Source organism: Scylla paramamosain, chromosome 40 (assembly GCF_035594125.1).
Source record: "Scylla paramamosain isolate STU-SP2022 chromosome 40, ASM3559412v1, whole genome shotgun sequence".
Taxonomy (NCBI): Eukaryota; Metazoa; Arthropoda; class Malacostraca; order Decapoda; family Portunidae; genus Scylla; species Scylla paramamosain.
This window is the reverse complement of record NC_087190.1, coordinates 7,186,413-7,207,075: the sequence shown is the minus strand read 5'-3', so window position 1 is coordinate 7,207,075 and position 20,663 is coordinate 7,186,413. Positions and strand designations below refer to the sequence as shown.

General features: G+C 38.2%; 1 protein-coding gene across 4 annotated transcripts in view; it reads right to left on the bottom strand.

Moving 5' to 3' along the window:
* The window catches only part of LOC135092379 (uncharacterized), an 80,305-nt gene that overhangs the window by 21,885 nt on the left and 37,757 nt on the right, over positions 1-20,663 (bottom strand). For 3 of the 4 annotated variants that reach the window (XM_063990836.1, XM_063990835.1, XM_063990839.1), the window contains 3 exons: positions 20,203-20,324; positions 11,055-11,244; positions 4,279-4,425 (listed from right to left, as the gene is read on the bottom strand). In XM_063990836.1, coding sequence (XP_063846906.1) covers positions 4,279-4,425; positions 11,055-11,244; positions 20,203-20,324 — 459 coding nt within the window. The remainder of the gene's footprint in view (positions 1-4,278; positions 4,426-11,054; positions 11,245-20,202; positions 20,325-20,663) is intronic. The other variant, XM_063990838.1, reaches the window with a different exon arrangement.

The window sequence follows — 20,663 nt, the reverse complement described above, 5'->3', positions numbered from 1 at the left end:
GCTTTAGATTTTGTATTTTTTACGTACACTAGCAGAAATCTCAAGTACTCTTTAAACAAACTTAATCTTTGTAGAAACTAATAAAGAATGCAGGGTTGCAGGAACATAGAAGGGGTAATTAACAGCAAAGTAAGTTGATGAAAATAGAGAAAATTAAAGGGAAAGGAGCGTGGGAAAGGAATGGTAAGAGGTAATGGGAGAGGAAGAGCAAGGTGGCATATGAGTGGAACCTTCGCCTCCCCCCCCCTAGACATGTGAAGCATACTTCATACGTGGAGTACATGTACAGAGTTAGCAGCTGGGGGAGGGGAGGGTGAGAAAAACTGGCGGAGACGTCTCAGAACGCCTAATTTCATAGATATTCTAGCTAGAGATGAGATGTGAAGTTTCCAGTTTAGATTATAAGAAAAGGACAGACCGAAGATGTTCAGTGTAGAAGACATGGACAGTTGAGTGTCAATGAAGAAGAGGAGATAGATGTCTGGAAGGTTGTGTCAAGTTGATAGATGGAGGAGTTGAGTTTTTGAGGCATTGAACAATACCAAGTTTGGTCTGCCCCAATCAGAAAATTTAGAGAGATTAGAAGTAGGCGTTCTGTGGCTTCCTTGTGTGAACTGTTTTCTTCCTGAAGGGTTGGATGTCTGCGAAAAGACGTGAAAAAGTGCAGTGTTGTATGATCAACGTCGGAGTGGATAGGACAAGAAGTTTGGTTTAGGTCATTGATGAATAACAGGAAAAGAGTGGGTGACAGGACAGAACCCTGAGGGACAGCACTGTTCATAGATTTGATAGAAGAACAGTGACCGTCTACCATAGAAGCAAGAGAACGGTCAGAAAGGAAACTTAATATGAAGTTGCAGAGGGAAGGATAGAAGCCGTACGAGGGTAGTTTGGAAATCAAAGCTTTGTGCCAAACTCTATCAAAAGCTTTTGATATGTCTCAGGCAACAGTAAAATCTCTAAAAGAGGATAACCAAGACTCAGTAAGGAAAGCCAGAAGATCACCAGTAGAGCGGCCTTGACGGAACCCATACTGGCGATCAGATAGAAGGTTGTCAAGTGATAGATGTTTAAGAATCTTCCTGTTGAGGATATATTAATAAACTTTAGATAGACAGGAGATCAAAGGACGGTAGTTTGAGGCATTAGAACGGGCACCATTTTTAAGAATAGGCTGAATGTAGGCAAACTTACAGTAAGAAGGAAAGGTAGATATTGACAGACTGAGTTGAAAGAGTATGACTAGGCAAGGTGCAAGCAAGGAGGGACCCCATCAGGTCGGTAAGCCTTCCGAGGGTTTAGGCCAGCGAGGGCATGGAAAACATCATTGTGAAGAATTTTAATAGGTAGCATAAAGTAGTCAGAGGGTGGAGAAGGAGGAACAAGCCCTGAATCGTCCAAAGTAGCGTTTTCAGCAAAGGTTTGAGCGAAGAGTTCAGCTTTAGAGACAGATGAGATAACAATGGTGCCATCTGCTTGAAATAAAGGAGGGACAGAAGAAGCAAAGTTATTGGAGATGTTTTTTTTCTTCTTTTTTTTGGCTAGGTGCCAGAAGTCACAAGAAGAGTTAGATCTTGAAAGATTTTCACACTTTCTATTAATGAAGGAGTTTTGGGTAGTTGGAGAACAGACTTGGCATTGTTCCGGACAGAAATATAAAGCACATGATATTCTGGTGATGGAAGGCTCAAGTACCTTTTGTTTGCCATCTCTCTATCATGTATAGCACGAGCACAAGCTGTATTAAACCAAGGTTTGGAAGGTTTAGGTAGGTCGAGAAAAAAAAAAAAAAAGTGAGGAATGCATGCCTCCATGCCTGCCAGACACTATCGCCTCTTGTTATATGCTCAGCACACAGAGACGGGTCTCTGACACGGAAGCAGTAGTCATTCCAAGGAAAAATCAGCAAAATACCTCCTCAGATCCCCCCAATTAACAGAGGCAAAATGCCAGAGGCATCTCCGCTTAGGGGGAATCTGGAGTAAGGATTGGAGCGATAGGACAAGATACAAATAATTGGAGGAACCCAATGGAGAAAAGAATAAGAAGAAGGATTAGAGGTTAGAGAAACTTATTGCAAGCCAAATAATTTACGTTTGTCCTTTTCTGTCTTTTTCGTAACAAGTTCACTACTCATACGTCTGGCAACCCTGGCTGTGCGGCGCGTCGGTTGGAGCCAATAGCGAGCTAGCCACCGATTGAGACAGAATTGGATACCATAGGGAGTGATACTTGTGGTATACATACGAGTGGGATAACAAGCGTTGTGCTTTACTATATTAGTTATTATTATTTGGCACTACGGTAGGATATAATCTGGGCGGGTCTACATATTGTTTAAGAGGGTGTGAGCTGCCCAGTAACTCCTTACTCCTGCCTTGTGTGAGCGGTCACTCCCATGTGCAGATAAGTTTGTCTCATGTTTGTCTTGGCGTCTTTTTTTCTTTGTACAGAGTATGGATGGGAACAAACACTTGATCTCTCTCCCTTTCTACATAAGTGCAATGTATGTGTGTGTGTGTGTGTGTGTGTGTGTGTGTGTGTGTGTGAGCGTTCGTGTATGTTGTCCTTGTTAAATGCTACTGTAATAGGCACTACTTTGCATGAAGAAAAGAATAGATATAGGAGTAGAATTAGAAGGAAATTAGAGACGCGTTAGAGAATCTAACGCCAGTATTAGAAGAATTGTGCAAGAGGTAAACAGGACGTTGAATTGATAACAGCCAAGCTTAACTATAAACAGCCGGTTTGTTTTATACCCATTCAGCTTGTTAAAGGCTTACCTCCCATTGGGTGGAGATTAAAACGTCATTCATTTTGCTTGATATTATTGGCTATGGAAATCTATGACGTATGCCTCGACACCTCTCGGACAATCCTCAAGTCACTTTTAGCGTCAGTAGCAGCCAGACACCAAGATAGTACAGACGCACAATCCGTGTCGCTCTGACTTGAGTTACTCAAAGACTTAGACTCTGATCAAGACACAAGAGTCTTAATAACTTTGCTTATAATCTTAGTCGTGTGATTGAGTAGTAAAGAAGTGCACTGTTGTTCAGCTGTAAAAACAATTTATATTTTCTAAATAAACTGCAACACGCCAGACTAACCTTGATAACCCACTTGCACAAGGATGTTGTGAGTGATGATTATCGAGAAAGAAAATCATCGTCTCCGATACCAAGCTACGCCCACCGACACATAGTCGCCACAGAGGCTAGAGACAGTGTGCACACAAACACGACGCATACACTACTAATGTCTGGGCTCGCATCTGGCATTAGAAGACTGTATAATATTTGAACCAGGTTACAGTTGTTTAGTTTCTCCCTGGATTTTGGAGGGGGAAGTCTGTCTGGGAAATCATTAAGATTATATATAGGTTATTATATGGCAAGAGTGTATAATCTTATTGGGTGTGGATGGTTTTCTTACTGAGGGTGGTGGTCCGATGGGATATTATACCACAATATGTGGATTGCTGTATTATCTGTGCTTCCTAACATTTGTCTAATAAATTTTTTCTCAGCTTCCCTGGTGGTGATAGTTGTTGGCGACCAGTAGGTACTTAGATTTGGGCCCCACATTAGAAGAAGCTAATCTAGGTAAGCTGATCCGATTGTAATGGAGGGGGGGGAGGGGTGGCAGTATCTGGTCCTATATATATATATATATATATATATATATATATATATATATATATATATATATATATATATATATATATATATATATATATATATATATATATATATATATATATGGTCAGCCAGATAAACAGAATATTTTCTTTTTATCTCATTCAACTTTTAGTATACAAATACAAAGCAGTTTTACAGTCGACTATACACATCAGTTTATATCCAGCAATCAGAGAGAGAGAGAGAGAGAGAGAGAGAGAGAGAGAGAGAGAGAGAGAGAGAGAGAGAGAGAGAGAGAGAGAGAATCAAGTCCAGAGAAAAAAAAAAAAACGGAAATTAAAGCCAAGTTTTGCAATGAAGCATACATATTAATAGGGCATCTACTTGATATTATTACTATTTTTTTTTTTTAGTTTTACATCCAGTTTCTCAATTCCAGTATGGTGCCTCTTGAAGAAGGACTTTTGATATTCCATTTGAGAACACCCTGAGTGGATGCCCTTCTTATCTATTGACTGTGGTCAGGATTCGAACCCGTGCACCTGAGAACCCCTCGCCTCCAAAGAGCGCGTGGTCCCGCTATAACACAGCGGCCCCACTTGATGTAATGCAGATTATTTATTATGTCTTTTCTCACCTTCTTTTTGAAATTCTTCACAACGTGCTCTGAAAGGGAAGCTGCACCACTGGTGACGAGTTTCAGGGAGGACAAGTCATGTTCCTGGCAGGCCGGTGATTCTACGATCATTTTCAGATGGAGTGGTGTAAAGATTGCCAAAGTCACCTGTAGGAAAATCATTGCTGGTCATTGTGGTTCACATTTAATTATCAAAGAATCAATCAATCAATCAATATATATATATATATATATATATATATATATATATATATATATATATATATATATATATATATATATATATATATATATATATATATATATATACACACACACACACACACACACACACACACACTGTATTTGACGGCATATAGGACGCACGGACATATAAGACGTATCCCCATCTCAGCAGGTCAGATTCAGGAAAAAAAAAAAATGTTTTAGTGTATTAAAGCACATATTGTTGAAAGCAATTTAACAGCACATTACACAAGCACAAAACATTGCTGTATAAAAGCAAGTTGGTAGTACAGACAAGCAACAAGCATAAGCAAAATATCTCAATAGTATTGTAATTGTAAAACATTCCAAATGAAAAAAAAAAAAAATAAATAATAAAATAAAAATAACTAAAGCAAAAAAAAAAAAAAAAAAAAAAAAACTGCAAAAATAGCTTAGCTATTGGTGTAGACTAAAAAAAAACAAGCTGGTAGTACAGACATACAGAACAATCACAATAGTAATAAAACATTGAAACCTAAAATAAAGCCAGCAATGCATAAAGCAATAAATAAAGCAGAATCCATTTTATAAAAACAATCTACCACTACACTTGAACATAAACCAAAACACAGTAAGAAAATACGGAAACACTTTAATCATCTTCATAACCAGAAAAGTCTTCATTATCTTCAAACCCAAAAAAAGTCTTTATCATCTTCGTCACTACTGCTGGAATCATTGACTTCAAATAACGCATAATCAGCAGGTATTTGCTGTGCAACAGATGTTTTTTGTAGGCATTGATAAAGTTATAAGTTCATAAACTTATAACACCAACCTTTTGTTCCTGCAAAGTTCTGTATTCCTCGTTCTGCTACTTTCCTGGCCTCATGAATTATCATTTTGATAGAAACACTTCTCCCTGAAATTGTCTCATTTATCAGCCACGTTTTTATGTCAACCTCAATGTGGGGCTAGGCAACGAAGGTTATGTTTACCTTTTCTTTGCGCCCTTCAGTTGGTGTTGCTGTCTCCAGATACGGATATTTTTTTTCCGTAGGTGGTGGCCCAAAAACCCTTGCTGCTGCTCTATTGCCATGCTCCTCGGCATAATCTACCACTTGTAGTTTGTAGGAGATTGTGTAGCTGGATATTTTTCTTCCTGCTACCATAACGGTGAGGGTGTTGGTGTGTTTTGTTATGATCATCGTGAAATGGCTGCTAGCATCGTCAGGGTTCCGATCAGCTGATATTTATAAACATGTGTCACAACCTCACAGGTTAGATTGCTTTCATTTTTACGATAATTTGTTTTAAAGTAATAATACTGGTAATAATAATAATAATAATAATAGTAATAATAATAATAATAATTAATAATAATACCAGGAATAAAATAATGATACATGGAGTAAGGTTGGGTAGAAGTACTGATCGTAAGCTAGGTTAGTGAGCGTCAGGGAGATGATTAGCCTACGGGTCTTAATTTCATATATTAGATGCAGGGGTATTTTTTTTTGCCAAAAATTAGGGAAAAAAGGTGCTTCCTATATGCCGTCAAATACGGTATAAAAAAAAAAAAATATATATATATATATATATATATATATATATATATATATATATATATATATATATATATATATATATATATATATATATATATATATGGAGCCGCCGTGGTACAGTGGCACCGCGCGCGCTTTGGGGGCCAAGTGGTCATCAGGCGCACGGGATCGAATCCTGGCTACGGTCCGAGGGTAGGAAGGGCATCCACTCGGGGTAACGGTTCCCAAATGCCAAATCCAAAAGTCCTTCATCAGGAGGCACCGTCTCAGCCCTAACAGACTAGGGAAACTAGACGTAAAAAAAAAATATATATATATATATATATATATATATATATATATATATATATATATATATATATATATATATATATATATATATATATAACTCGGAACAGTTCCGAGTTATAGAACTGCAACGTATCACCTTCACAGAAGGCATCATCAGGCTAAAAACAAAAGAAAAGAACAATAAAAATAAGTACAAAGACAAAATCATAAAATATTACACTTGGGGCAAAATCAAAAACAAAATACCAACCAAAAGGGGACACGCAGGCAAGCATTGAAAAAAAAAGACAAGGTAACCTATCGGCAGCAACTTATACTTGACAGAAAAATAAAATAGGTAAAATAAATAAATAAACAGATAAATAGATAAATAAATAAATAAATAAATAAAGCAAAATAAAGGTATACAAACTGTGTTCCCTCGCGTGTGGTGTGTTGAGGACCGACAGAGTGGCGGTGTAAGAACTAGATTAGTTATGAACCCGGATCCCCAAAGCTCCGAGCAGAGTTTATAAATGATATAATTATGATCATGATAGGTGGTTATTTGATTCAGGTTTCAGGTGTTTAATGTAAATAGCTTCTAATATTTTAACGTCTGGATGTGCGTCAGCTTTATGTAATATCCTAAAATCCTCCGAAAACGGATGATCCTGTGTATGTGAATGTGTTTTTATTAGTGAAGAAGGTGGATGAGCTGTTTCTGTATACGTATTGAAGAACCTTTATGTTCACTTTTGTTCACCGTTCACTTTATGTTCACTTATGTGTTAGTTTCCTCATGGTTTCTCCAATATATTGAGTCTTGGAACTCAAACAAATAAATTCATAAATGATGTTAGAGATAAGTCCATTAAGAATACTGTCTGAATTAAATGGTGTGAGGATATTGTGCTTTAAGTATGGTAGTGAATCTCAAATAGTAGAACTAAAATGATCATAGTAAGGTAATTTTATGTATTTGTTGTGTGTCATCTGCGTGTTATTAGAGGAAGGGTGACTAAATTTGCTTTCTAAAAAATAGTAGATAGTATTATTGATAGTATTATTGATGATACTTCTTCAACGAAATCATAAGATTTTTTTAAGGTAAACTTATTTGATGTTAGTGGTTCTAGCATGAGGACGAAATATTTAGCTAATTTATTAATGGTGCAAACAATAGGCCTAATAGGGTTGCCGATTTTGTGAGTTTTCGGAAGGAGATAAAGGATGCCTGGAGACGAACCACTTTATGGCCTTAGGAAAACTTTATGGCCTTAGAAAAAATATGATTTCATCAGAGAAATAAATAATTTAGAAGCTCATATATACTGTCATGGCTAGTTTTGATATTAAGTCACTTTTCACTAATATTCTTGATGAAATCATTAAGATCATTTATGGGGAACTATTTACTTTAATTATACAAAAAAAATAAAAAAAAACTGCTAGCCTATTAGACTTGGCAATTAAAGTGAGAAAAACTGGGGGAGATGTCTCAGAATGCCTAACTTCATAGAAGCTGTTTTAGCTAGAGATGAGATGTGAAGTTTCCAGTTTAGATAAAAGACAGACCGAGGATGTTCAGTGTAGAAGAGTGGGGGACAGTTGAGTGTCATTGAAGAAGAGGGGATAGTTATCTGGAAGGTTGTGTCGAGATGATAGATGGGGGAATTGAGTTTTTGAGGTATTGAACAATACCAAGCTTGCTCTGCCCCAATATGAAATTTTAGAAAGATCAGAAGTCAGGCGTTCTGTGGCTTTCCTGCGTGAAATGTTTATTTCCTGAAGGATTGGACGTCTATGAAAAGACGTGGAAAAGTGCATGGTGGTATCATCAGCGTAGGAGTGGATAGGACAAGAAGTTTGGTTTAGAAGAGGTGTCAGGCAGGACTGTGTAATGCAATATCTCCAACCGCTCTCAGTATTTCAGTCATAAAGCCATCGCTTCCTGCTGTCTTTCCTCTCTTCATATATTTCATTACCCATCTTCGCTCTCCAAAATTTGTAGGCTTTCTTTTTCATTGGCCGCACCATCCATATCCATCTCTAGTGTCTCATCATCAAACAGCTCTCCTACGTATTCGTTCTTTTTTTTTTTTTCCCAACTTCCTCCGATTCCATCACTTCTGTTCCATCTTTCTTTTTTGCAGCACCGCCTTTCCGTCTTTGAGTCAGTTTCTTTATCTTCCCATAGCTCGAATGTTGATGCATTCTGCATAGTTCCTCCACCTCCTCACACTGTTCATCCAGCCGCTCCTTTTTTTCTATTATATTTTCTATGTACGAGTATATCTATTTTTAATCCCATACTGGATTTTGTCTCGGCCTTTTAGCTGTCTTCTCTCTTCCATCATCTTCAAAATTATTTTTGTCACCTAATGATTCTTCTTTCTTCGCTGGCTATCTTGAAGAACCTCTTGTGCTCCCTATCATATCGCCTGTCAAAAAGTTCCACTGCTCCTCAGGACCATCATCACTTACTTCTGTCTCTAATACAACATATCTATTCTGAACCTCCACCGCATACTTGTTAATCGCCACATCTTAACCCAGTAATTCAACATTTTCTTTGGTGTATACTTTGGCTTTCGTAGAATTCTTTAGTACTTCATGAAAAGTGCCACTCAGTCAACTTTCATAAAAAAAGTAAGTCTTTGTTGTAAATTACTGCAGAAAACTTACGTTATCAATTAGATTAAACTTATAATTATTTATCAACCTTATTTTTCTAGGAAATAATATAATATATTAAGGCAGTATTCCGAATATTAAGTACATAATTATCCTATGCTTGTGTGAAAGCAGGAAGCAATCCTTCTTTGATGACATCCTGGTAGCTACTGTTGCGCACATCGTGATGCAAAAATGCCAAAAAGCAGCAACTCCCTTGGGCAACACTCACGAGGAACATGCAACACGAAAATTAAGTTGCGGCAATGAGTTGCGCAACATGAACCCCAGTCTGGACAGGTCTTAATTGCAGCGTACTGTTGTGGGTTTTGTGTGTCTAGGTGTTGTGAACGTTGTGTCCTCATTAACTGCTACTGGTCTTGAGACCCACATCCTTCAGTGGGGCAAGACTGCAGCTATCTGCCCTCTCCCTGTGCTCTGCCGGCTGTATCGTGTGAACTGTTTTCTGACATGGGCGTATTTATTGGACGTCCTTTATTGGACGTGATTTGATTTATTTTTTTATTGTGGGCGGTTGTAAAACAGGGTATTGTACCGTAATCTGTGTGTTGTTTATACTGTCTCCCTAGCACAAAGCTAATTAGTTCTTTCTCAGCTTAAGGAATTCAGTTGGCGTTCGTTATACTCCCTTGCCTGTAGGTGGGTTAAACAGGGTGACGATCTATTGGTTCTGGATATTTGTTGGCGACTAGTAGGTGCCTGGATTTGTAGCGTTCACGCCCTGCAATAGGCCATGAAGAACATAACGTATGGATAAGCAGTTTCCAGTCAGTGGCAACCTTGAGAGGAACTGTATCTGGTCATAACAGAATTGGTGACCTCGGCAAGATTGTTGGAAACTCCAGTAGCCATATGGGAGAAACAGTTTAGTGTTGTTTATTTGTTTTCATTGTGTGTCAGTGTTCAGTGGGAGAAAAAGATGGTAGCAGGGATGGCTCGCGACCTGAGTCCTCTGCCTCTGCAGGAAGTGACAGTGTAGATCTGGCACAGCATGTCTGAGGAGATGAAAAGGACATTAACAAAAGTACTAACTTTGCCGCGTTTCACAATTGTGAAAGTACCACGCTGACTGCACAATAGCAGAGCGACCACAAGAAGCACGTGACTTTGTTACGAGTGTTGCTGAGAATGAGGCTGGAGTGTTTGGCTTAGTTCGCTGGCTTGCTTGTGAGCTCCGGTACTCAGTCTAATCCCTTTTCTGGTGTGTCTGGTATGCTAGGGGTTACTGCCAAGGGCGGGCAGGTTCCTAATGCTGGAGAGGTAAGAGTTTCCTCCCTTGCTGGAGTGTACCCGGAGGTTGAGAGCAGATTTCGTCATACCTAGCTAACAGTCGATAACCAAACAAGAGTTCTCTGCCGAGAAAGCGAAATGATGGTTGATCAATACCAAACGAGCGAGGATGAAATGTTAATTGGTCGCATCTATTTGTGTGTGTGTGTGTTCTACCGGAATTTTCACAGTAACTGTTCTTCCGATCTGTCTAATTTTATGCCTTCCCTTCTCCCACGACCTCGCTCCACAAGACTACTTTCTCTCACCACTGTTCTATCCTCCTCCCTAATGCAAGAGTTAACCAGTATTTGCAGTCTTTCATTCCTTCTACTGATAAACTAAAGTTTCCTGCTTGATTCTGTGTTTCTCTCCTTATTAAGTTTTCATCATTATTATTTTGTTATATTTACTGCCTTATTATCTTAAAGTAAAATATTATTCAAGATTGTCTTTTATTCATAAAATTCAAGAGTAAAGTCATAAAGCTTACAGTGTGTTCTGGCAAGGTTAATGTGGGTGAAGAGAGTGGTGGACAGCTCTCCTGGCACCACGTTTTTATTTGAGTTCATTATAATAGGAAACTGATGATTATTATATTCTGTTTCAAGCCAGACAACAAAATCATAATATTGATATGTAGACAAAATGTATCGGATTTGCTTAGATATATTATGTTCTGCGTTTCTGCAATGTAGAGAAACACTGCCTTGATTGTTGACGTATTTGTGTTAAGATTCATAAATGGATTGTTATTTTTCATACCTGGTGTTCCTGTATTGTCCTCAATATGGCGCTGCTGCTAACATGAGGTAAAAGGACAACCTTCCCGCCAAACATCAAGGAGGCAAAAAGAAAGAAGTGCGAGTATATGTGGCTCAATGACGTCACCAAAAGACAAGTTGAATCAGTAGACTCCGATGTACCCAACCACTCTTGAACGTCTGCCAAGTATCTGTGGAGAACAAATGTTGATGATCGTAAATGTATACACAAGATAACTGCAAGAAAAAAAAAAAAAAAAAAAAAAAAAAAAAATATATATATATATATATATATATATATATATATATATATATATATATATATATATATATATATATATATATATATATATATATATATATATATATATATATATATATATATATATATATATATATATATATATATATATATATACATAGTGTGATTGATAAGTAGCAAGTCCTTAAAAACGGAAAGCCAAGAATCCTCGATCACTAATACAGAGTGTTTTGGATATTCCGTCTCCTGTCATGAAACATCCGAGTATGCTATGGCTTACTTTCTCTAGAAAAAAAAAAAAAAATCATAGAAGCATAGAAGGATATCCAGCAGCAAGCAAACTAAATAATAGGCAATCTGTTAGTTACTTGATTCATGTTCCGAAAGCTTGAGTCACTAATATGATTTTTTTTTTTTCTTATAAGAGGAGCTCATTCCATCAATAAAGCAAAGTGTTCAAGGGTTTGCCAGACTAAGAAAGGGATAAGGTCAGACCATTTTGAATTGAGCGTTTAGGCGTTGTTCTTTCCGGTGATTTCCCGGCCTATGGCGCTGCCAAACCTTGTATTAGGCAATTACACTATGTAACACGATTTTTGTCTTTGACAAGCAAGTGTTACTTTCCAACTCTTTTTATTACAAAACAATAGGAAATGTCAATTATTCCTGTCAAACTTTGCTTTTGTTGCTTTTAGAATAGCTTAATTTCACCATTTTTCCAAATGCTGTCACAGAGAACTCTTGTCTTGACGAATTGATCAAATATGTACCAGAATGCATCTGGAGAGTGACTGCAGCCTCTTGATGCCATTTCACCTGTTGTGATGTGTCTTCTCAGACAGCAAAAGCAGAACTGATTGGTGGTCTAGAAGCCCCTACTTTTATATTGTCAATCAGTACTCTAGAATATTCTTAAGTCTTTCTAGAATGTGTTTCAGAATGTTCTCAGTCTTCCTAGAATATTCATGAACCTACTTTAGAATATTCTGAATCATTCTAAAAAATTCTTGTAGATTCTAGAAAATTTTTGATACCTCTACATATGTATTCTAGGAGTTCTAGAATATTCTGGAAATGTTTACATTGAATAGAATGTTCTAAAATGTTCTAGAAACTTCTAAAAGTAGAATATTCTGGAAGATATGAGAACATTTCTGAAATATAAGCAAATTCTTCTAAATATAATAAATTTCTTGCTAGATCTGGTCAGTTCAAGAATAACCTTATTAAAATAAAAAAAAAATCTTTCGAACACTTTATATTTTTTTTTTCAGTTTTAACTTATATGCAACATTTCAAAAGCAATTAGATAAGCAATTGAGATTTTGCAAAGGTCTTTACCTGACATCAAAACGAATAGTAACCCATACTATAATGAAATAAGGCAAAAATGTAAATTCATTGTTCTAAACAGAAAAGCAAAGTTTTAGGATCAAATTAATTTTTTTCAATTTTGTTTAGATGGAAATAACTGGAAAATTTTGGTGTGGGACCAAGGACAAGAAAAAGTGAAATTTTGTTACGTAGTGTTATCAGATTAGAGGCTATGTGTCGCTGATAACCACTCTCCCCATACACTACTTTCTCTCTCTCTCTCTCTCTCTCTCTCTCTCTCTCTCTCTCTCTCTCTCTCTCTCTCTCTCTCTCTCTCTCTCTCTCTCTCTCTCGTGAATTTCGTTTAATTGTGATTGGTTTCCTTTTAGATATGATATTTTCCTTAAACTATGTTATATTTTTATTCTTTAGTTACGAGATTTTCTTTCCACATCACCATCAAAGTAACAGTCAAAGCACGTTGGTGGTTTTCGCTGTTCGGGCAACAGCTCTTGAGGGGTCAAGTAATGATCCCCTATTATCCTTTTTATGCAAAAAATACTTATTTACTAAAGTAAGTAAGCCCTTTTTCTCAGCTATGGTGACGAGAGCGAGCTTCCATCCTGGCTGGCGGGGCGAGAGGAAGTGACCATGGATTAACACTATTACTGACCGTGTGACCTCATTGTGTCACCCATGGAGACGTGACAAAGCCTGGAGGAAACATTGTCAAGTATTGTCGTGTTGGCAAAAAAAAAAAAAAAAAAAAAAAAAAATGGAAGTATTAAAAAAAAACATATTAGTAAAAAAAAAAAAAACATATTACACCAGATTGCCCTTTTAGGTCATTTAGGATTTTCTTTCTCTCTATGTAGGAGGGACACCGGCCAAGGGCAGTAAAAATTAAATATAAAAATAAAGCCCACAGTGTCCGAAGCGGTAGCAAAAAAAATTGAAGGATAAGTGTCTTGAAACCTCCCTCTTGAAGGAATTCAAATCATAGGAAGGTGGAAATACAGAAGCAGTTCCAGAGTTTACTAGAGAAATGGATGAATGATTGTCAATACTGAATAACTCTTGTATTAGAGACTTGGACAGAATAGGAGTGAGAGAAAGAAGGCCTTGTGCAGCGAGGCCGCGGGAGGAGGGGAGGCATGCAGTTGGCAAGATCAGAAGAGCAATTAGCATGAAAATAGTGGTAAAACATTGCTAGAGATGCAACATTGCGAAGATGAGAAAGAGGCTGAAGACAATCAGTTAGAGGAGAGAAGTTCAGGAGTTTTTTTTTTTTATGCAGGAGATACACTGGCCAAGGGCAACAAAAATCCAATAAAAAAAAAAGGCCCACTGAGATGCCAGTCCCTGAATAGGGTCTGAAGCGATAATAAAAAATTGAAGGATAAGTGTCCTGAAACCTCCCTCTTGAAGGAATTTAAGTCATAGGAATGTGTCAATACAGAAGCATGCAGGGAGTTCCAGAGGTTACCAGAGAAAGGGATAAATGATTGAGAATACTGTTTAACTCTTGCATTAGAGAGGTGGACAGAATAGGGGTGAAAGAAAAAAGTCTTGTGGAGCGAGGCCGTGGGAGGAAGGGGGCATGCATTTCAGACAGAGGCTGAAAACAGTCAGTTAAAAGAGAGCAGTTGATAAAACAGAAATTTTTTTTTTCCACTCTGTCTAAAAGAGCAGTATGAGAGAAACCCCCAAGACATGTGAAGCACGCTCCATACATAGACGGATAAGACCCTTGTACAGAGTTAGCAGCAGGGGAGGTGAGAAAAACTGGCGGAGACGTCTCATAACGTCTAACTTTATAGAAACTGTTTTAGCTTGAGATGAGATGTGAAGTTTCCAGTTAAAGGATAGACCGAGAATGTTCAATGTAGAAGAGGAGGAAAGCTGAGTGCCACTAAAGAAGAAGGGATAGTTGTCTGGTAGGTTGAGTTGACAGATGGAGGAATTGAGTTTTTGAGGCATCGAACAATACCAAGTTTGCTCTGCCCCAATCAGAAAGTTTAGAGAGAACAGAAGTCAGGCGTTCTATGGCTTCCCTGCATGAACTGTTTACTTCCTGAAGAGTTGGACATCTATGAAAAGGCGTGGAAAAGTGCAGGGTAGTATCATCAGCGAAGAAGTGGGTAGTACAAGAAGTTTGGTTTAGAAGATCACTGGTGAATAACAGGGAGAGAGTGAGTGGCAAGACAGAACACCACTGTTAATAGATTTAGGAGAACAGTGACCGTCTACCACAGCAGCAATAGACCGATCAGAAAGGAAACTTGATATGAAATTGCAGAGAGAAGGTTAAAAGCTGTAGGAGGGTAATTTGGAAATCAAAGCTTTTGTGCCAGACTCTACCAAAAACTTTTGGTATGTCTTAGGCAACAGCAAAAGTTTCACCAAAATCTCTATAAGAGGATGACAAAGACCCAGTAAGGCAAGCCAGAAGATCACCAGTAGAGTGTCCTTGACGACGAAACCCATACTGACGATCAGATAGAAGCTTGTGAAGTGATGGATGTTTAAGAATCTTCTTGTTGAGGATAAATGAAAAAAAAAAAAAAAAGTTAGATAGGCAGAAAATTAAAGCGGTAGTTTGAGGGATTAGAAAGGTCATCATTTTTAGGAACAGGCTGAATGTAGGCAAACTTCCAGGAAGGAAGAAAGGTAGATGTTGACAGACAGTTGAAAGAGTTTGATTAGGCTAGATGCAAGCACGGAGGCCCAGTTTCGTAGAACAATAGGAGGGATCCCATTAGGTCCATAAGCCTTCTGAGTTTTTAGGCCAGCTAGGGCATGAAAAACATCATTGCGTAGAATTTTAATAGGTAGCATGAAGTAGTCAGAGGGTGGAGAAGAGGGAAGAACAAGCCCTGAATCGTCCAAGTTAAAGTTTTTAGCAGAGGTTTGAGGGAAAAGATCAGCTTTAGAGATAGATGTGAAGGAAGGAAAGAAATAAAGGAAGGAAGGAAGAAGAAGCAAAGTTATTGGAGATATTTTTGCCTAGGTGCCAGAAGTCACGAGGGGAGTTAGATCTTGAAAGATCTTGACACTTTCTGTTAATGAGGGAGTTTCTGGTTATTTGGAGAATAGACTTGGCATGGCTCCGAGTAGAACTATAAAGTGCAAGAGATTCTGCTAATGGAAGGCTCAAGTACCTTTTGTGGGCCACCACTCTATCATGTGTAGCACAGTCTGTCTTGTTTTCGTGTATAACAGGCTGTGTTAAACCAAAGTTTAGAAGGTTTAGGTCGAGAAAATGAGTGAGGAATGTACGCCTCCATGCAAGACACTATCACTTCTGTTTTGCGCTCGGCACACAGAGACAGGTCTCTGTTAAGTAGTCATAGAATTTCTTATTGTCAGAGGAGTTAGGCGAGAGGTATACAGCACAGATAAATTTAATTTGAAAGTGACTTTGTAATCGTAGCCAGATGGTGTAAAACTCGAAGATTCAAGAACGTGGGCACGAGAGCAGGTTATGTCGTTGCGCGCCTAGACGTAATATCCAACTTTGGATTGAAAATGAGGATAGAGAAAGTAGGAGGAAACAGGAAAGGAGCTACTGTCGGTTGCCTCAGACACCTGTGTTTCAGTGAGGAAAAGATGAGGTTTAGTAGAGGAAAGGTGGTTTTCTACAGATTGAAAATTACGATCTAAGACTACGAATGTTGCAGAAGTTAATGAAGAAAAAGTTGAGGGGGGTGTCGGAACAGGGATGATACTAGAAGAGCAGTCCGACCTGTGGACATTTGTGGTCCCCTCCCCAGATGGGAAATTCGAGACTGGTGTAGGAGCCTTGATAATTATGAATTTTGAGTGAAGGGTGTGTGCGTAATTAGGTGCTTGTAGTTTTGTGTGAAGGAAGAGAGTGGTCTTTAAAGGGCAGGCTGTGACTGCTCCCTTGTGTTGTGAGACACAAAGGGAAACGTTGAGTGAGGTCACAGCTGGGGATATACTACAACACCATTTAATTTTGAGGTAGGAAGTACCTGACATAAGGTGTGTCTTGGTATAAGTGTGGCAGAGCTGCAGACCGGGGAATCCCCGGAAAGGACAACGCGTAATTCAAAATGGTCAGACCACAGGTTGGAACTGTTTTAGGTATGAAAGTAGTGCCAGAGAATTTTGTGGAGTGATATGAGAGAGAGAGAGAGAGAGAGAGAGAGAGAGAGAGAGAGAGAGAGAGAGAGAGAGAGAGAGAGAGAGAGAGAGAGAGAGAGAGAGAGAGAGAGAGAGAGAGAGAGAGAGAGAGAGAGAGAGAGAGAGAGAGAGAGAGCACAACAACGCAGCCATAATGCGCAGCTACAAAATGTTAAAGGAAATTCAGCTACAAAATCTTATAAGCAACTAAGAAAAATAAAAAAAAGTAATTATGATGATAATAATAATGATAATAAAAATAACAGTAGAAACTAATAATAATAATAATAAGGAAATGTATCATAGTGAAAGGGAACAAGTCATCACACAGTGGTTGCATTCACTATAAACGAGCCAATGCAGTCTCTGAGCGCTTCTGGACATATGTCCAGGGGCGGACATATGTCCAGAAGTGACGTGGTGGCAGTTTAGCTTCCTACCTATGTATTAGGTATCTGCTCACTGCTGTTCTGGATTTGTGCGATTACCACTTTGTTCTGAGTTCTGTTTGTTACTTCACTACTGTTTCTGGTTTAGATGAGATACTTGTTGTGTTGGTAGCATGGAACACTGGGTAGTGAGTTTGGTATTTTGCTAGCTTGGAGGTCGTGGGTAATAAGATGATGTAGTTGATGTGTGCAAGTAAAAGACACGATGATGAGAATTCTTCTTGATTTAATAATAGAAAGTACACACTTGATACGAGATGAGACACAGATGATTCTATACGTAACGAATGATCATTTTCTCTCTCTAAAGTGATGTGAACTTCTGCACGTGATGATGACTGAGCTGCGTCTCTCAAGACTAACTGTGACTCAGGAACTAAGTGAAAGACCAAGACTGATTACTCATGACTGAACTGAGAGGAACTAATGCTCTTGTGACTGACTCACAAATAGGGACTGACTGACTGAGCTAGCTACCATGTGGCAATATCTATCTGAGCTAAGTGAATCATATTTTAGGTTTTGGGGTGAAGAAATGACCAATGAAATGCCAAGAAATGAGGTGGAGGAGCCAGTGGGATAGCTAGTTATTTTAGCCAATGATCAGGAAGGAATTACTCAGAAGCGAACGCAGGTACTTTCCCTAAGGACTAGAAGTGGGTGTGAAATCTCTTGAGAGGTAAAGAAGAAGGGTTAAAAATAGATTAGGCTGGCTGGCCATGGGCACATGTGGGATGAATATGTAAACACATTGCATATATATATATATATATATATATATATATATATATATATATATATATATATATATATATATATATATATATATATATATAGTAATAATTTTTAAGACTGCTACACCTACTCTGTCAACTAGAAAGGTTTGCCATCATAATAGTAGAAAATAATTTGAAGTATTGAAGTATTAAGACTGGAATGAGCAACCTATGCGGCTGCATTTCTAGGCTATTTGTTCCATAATTCTTACATGGGATGGCACACAGCAAAATCCAATAGTGTAATTCCTGCAGCATTTCGTTACAGGGGGTGAAGGGAAAGTGACAAAATATTGCAACACAGAAAGAGCACTGCATGTCATTAAAATAATAAGTATGTGTGTGTGTGTGTGTGTGTGCATATATATATATATATATATATATATATATATATATATATATATATATATATATATATATATATATATATATATATTGTTACGAGCACAGTTCCCAGCCCCTTCACAAACCTTCCGCACCTGGACTAGCTTCCATTTTGAAAAGAGCATTTAGGCATTGTCCTTCCTGGGGATTCCCCGGCCTGTGGCGCTCCCACACTTATGTCAAGTCACTCACTCATGATGTCAGGTACTTCCTACCTCAAAATTAAAAGTTGTAGAATATATATATACTGTGATGCTCAAAAAAAAAAGGCAAGTTAGTGTAATATTTTTTTTTTTAATTATACTTGCATTGTCTTTCGGCCAACACCACAATACTTGGCAACGTTTTCTCTAGGCGTTGTCACATCTCCATGGGTGACCAAGTGAAGACACACGGTTAGAGTGACCGCGTTATTCCTTGGTCACTTCTTCTTGCGCCGCCAACCTGGGTGGAAGCTACCTCTCCCATTTGCTCTTGTCCACACAAGTCCTCCACAGCCAAGAAAGAGCTTATTTAGTCAGTATTTTTTTGGGGGGGATGAAAAGGCTAATGGGGGGTCATTATTTAATCCCTCAACAAAAGCCACCAACGTGTTTTGACTTTTACCTCGATGTTGGTGTGGAAAAAAGTCGTAAATAAAGAATAAAAATATAATCTCATAGTTTAAGGAAAATATAATGTCTAAAAGGAAACCTAAGGGAAATATAATATCTAAATGGAAACCTATCACATTTATACGAAATTGACAATGTAGAGAGAGAGAGAGAGAGAGAGAGAGAGAGAGAGAGAGAGAGAGAGAGAGAGAGAGAGAGGTGTGGGGACCGAAGTATCAGCCACACATAGGCTCTAAATTAATATTGGCCCAGTACAACGTTTGGCAGGTCTGCAGGCCGGGGAAATCCCAGAAAGGACCGCCTAAACGCTTAATTCAAACTTGTCAGACCATAGTCACCTTGTGACTGGGTGCAGGGCTTATTAATATGGGTTACAAGGTTCACTTTTCACTCATGCACCCTTTTTAACAACGGCCGTAATGCCAGGTCACAATGAGGTCGCCAGTTTGTTTCATCCACAGACAAGGGAAATCTCTCTCAGCTGTGAAAGGATCGACAACCACGTTTAGGGAGAAACATTTATAACGAGCAATAACACATATATAGTTGAGGTATAATACCCCCTGAATAATGATCACTTAATGTCGCGCTGCGCTGCTGAATACGTTGCGAACCGAGAAGAAAGGGAAGGAGGCGGAGGCTCACCCAGGCGACCTGTTCCCGCAACACACAACTTACACGTTAATTTTTCACAAAATAAAGCGAAACACAGCATATGTGTATAGAGTATTTTCGACTTACAATTACTTGAACAATCATATCCTGAAGTATGTACCTTAACTCGCAGGACACTTGTATACTACTGTACTTGCACTTGATGTGAATAACGAACGAATGTCAGTAAACGGGTAATGATCTAGAGACATTTTGGGTCCCATGTGGTCTGGGTAACAACTATCTCGAGTACCAAACATTCTGAGGACTATTTGGTCTTAGGCTGATCTGTTTTGAGGATCATCTGATCTGAGGCCTACAAGTATATGACATATCATCTGCCTCGGTACCAAATGAGTGTAAACCGGATTATTATTTTACCCTAAAGATTATTTCACCCTTATTATATCCCTTGCTACCATTTGAAGATTTTTTTTATCATATCTCCTCTTGACCCACGCTCCTCTAAATGCTTACCAGACCATAGTTTTGGCAACAGCTTTTTGCTGAGCTGAATCAATTTCTAATTTTCGCTTTCACAACAACCTACTTGAACATTATCATCCTGGAAACTTCGTTGGAGTGTGAGATCATCACTCCTTTGCGTGATCCTGTTGTGCCAGAAGAGAAGGGCATTTGTGCCATAGCACTGGCCGGATGTAGACCATCAAGCTGAGGAAATATCAAGATTAAGGATTCCTGCTTAGTGGTTCAGGTGAAATAATACTAATGAAAACAAAATTTTAGATTGCATATATATATATATATATATATATATATATATATATATATATATATATATATATATATATATATATATATATATATATATATATATATATATATTTTATTTTTTTTATCTTCAGCGAGATAATGCAATATAAAATGAAGAAAGTAGTAAGAATGAATGAGAAAAGAATAATGAACGGAGAGAGAGAGAGAGAGAGAGAGAGAGAGAGAGAGAGAGAGAGAGAGAGAGAGAGAGAGAGAGAGAGAGAGAGAGAGAGAGAG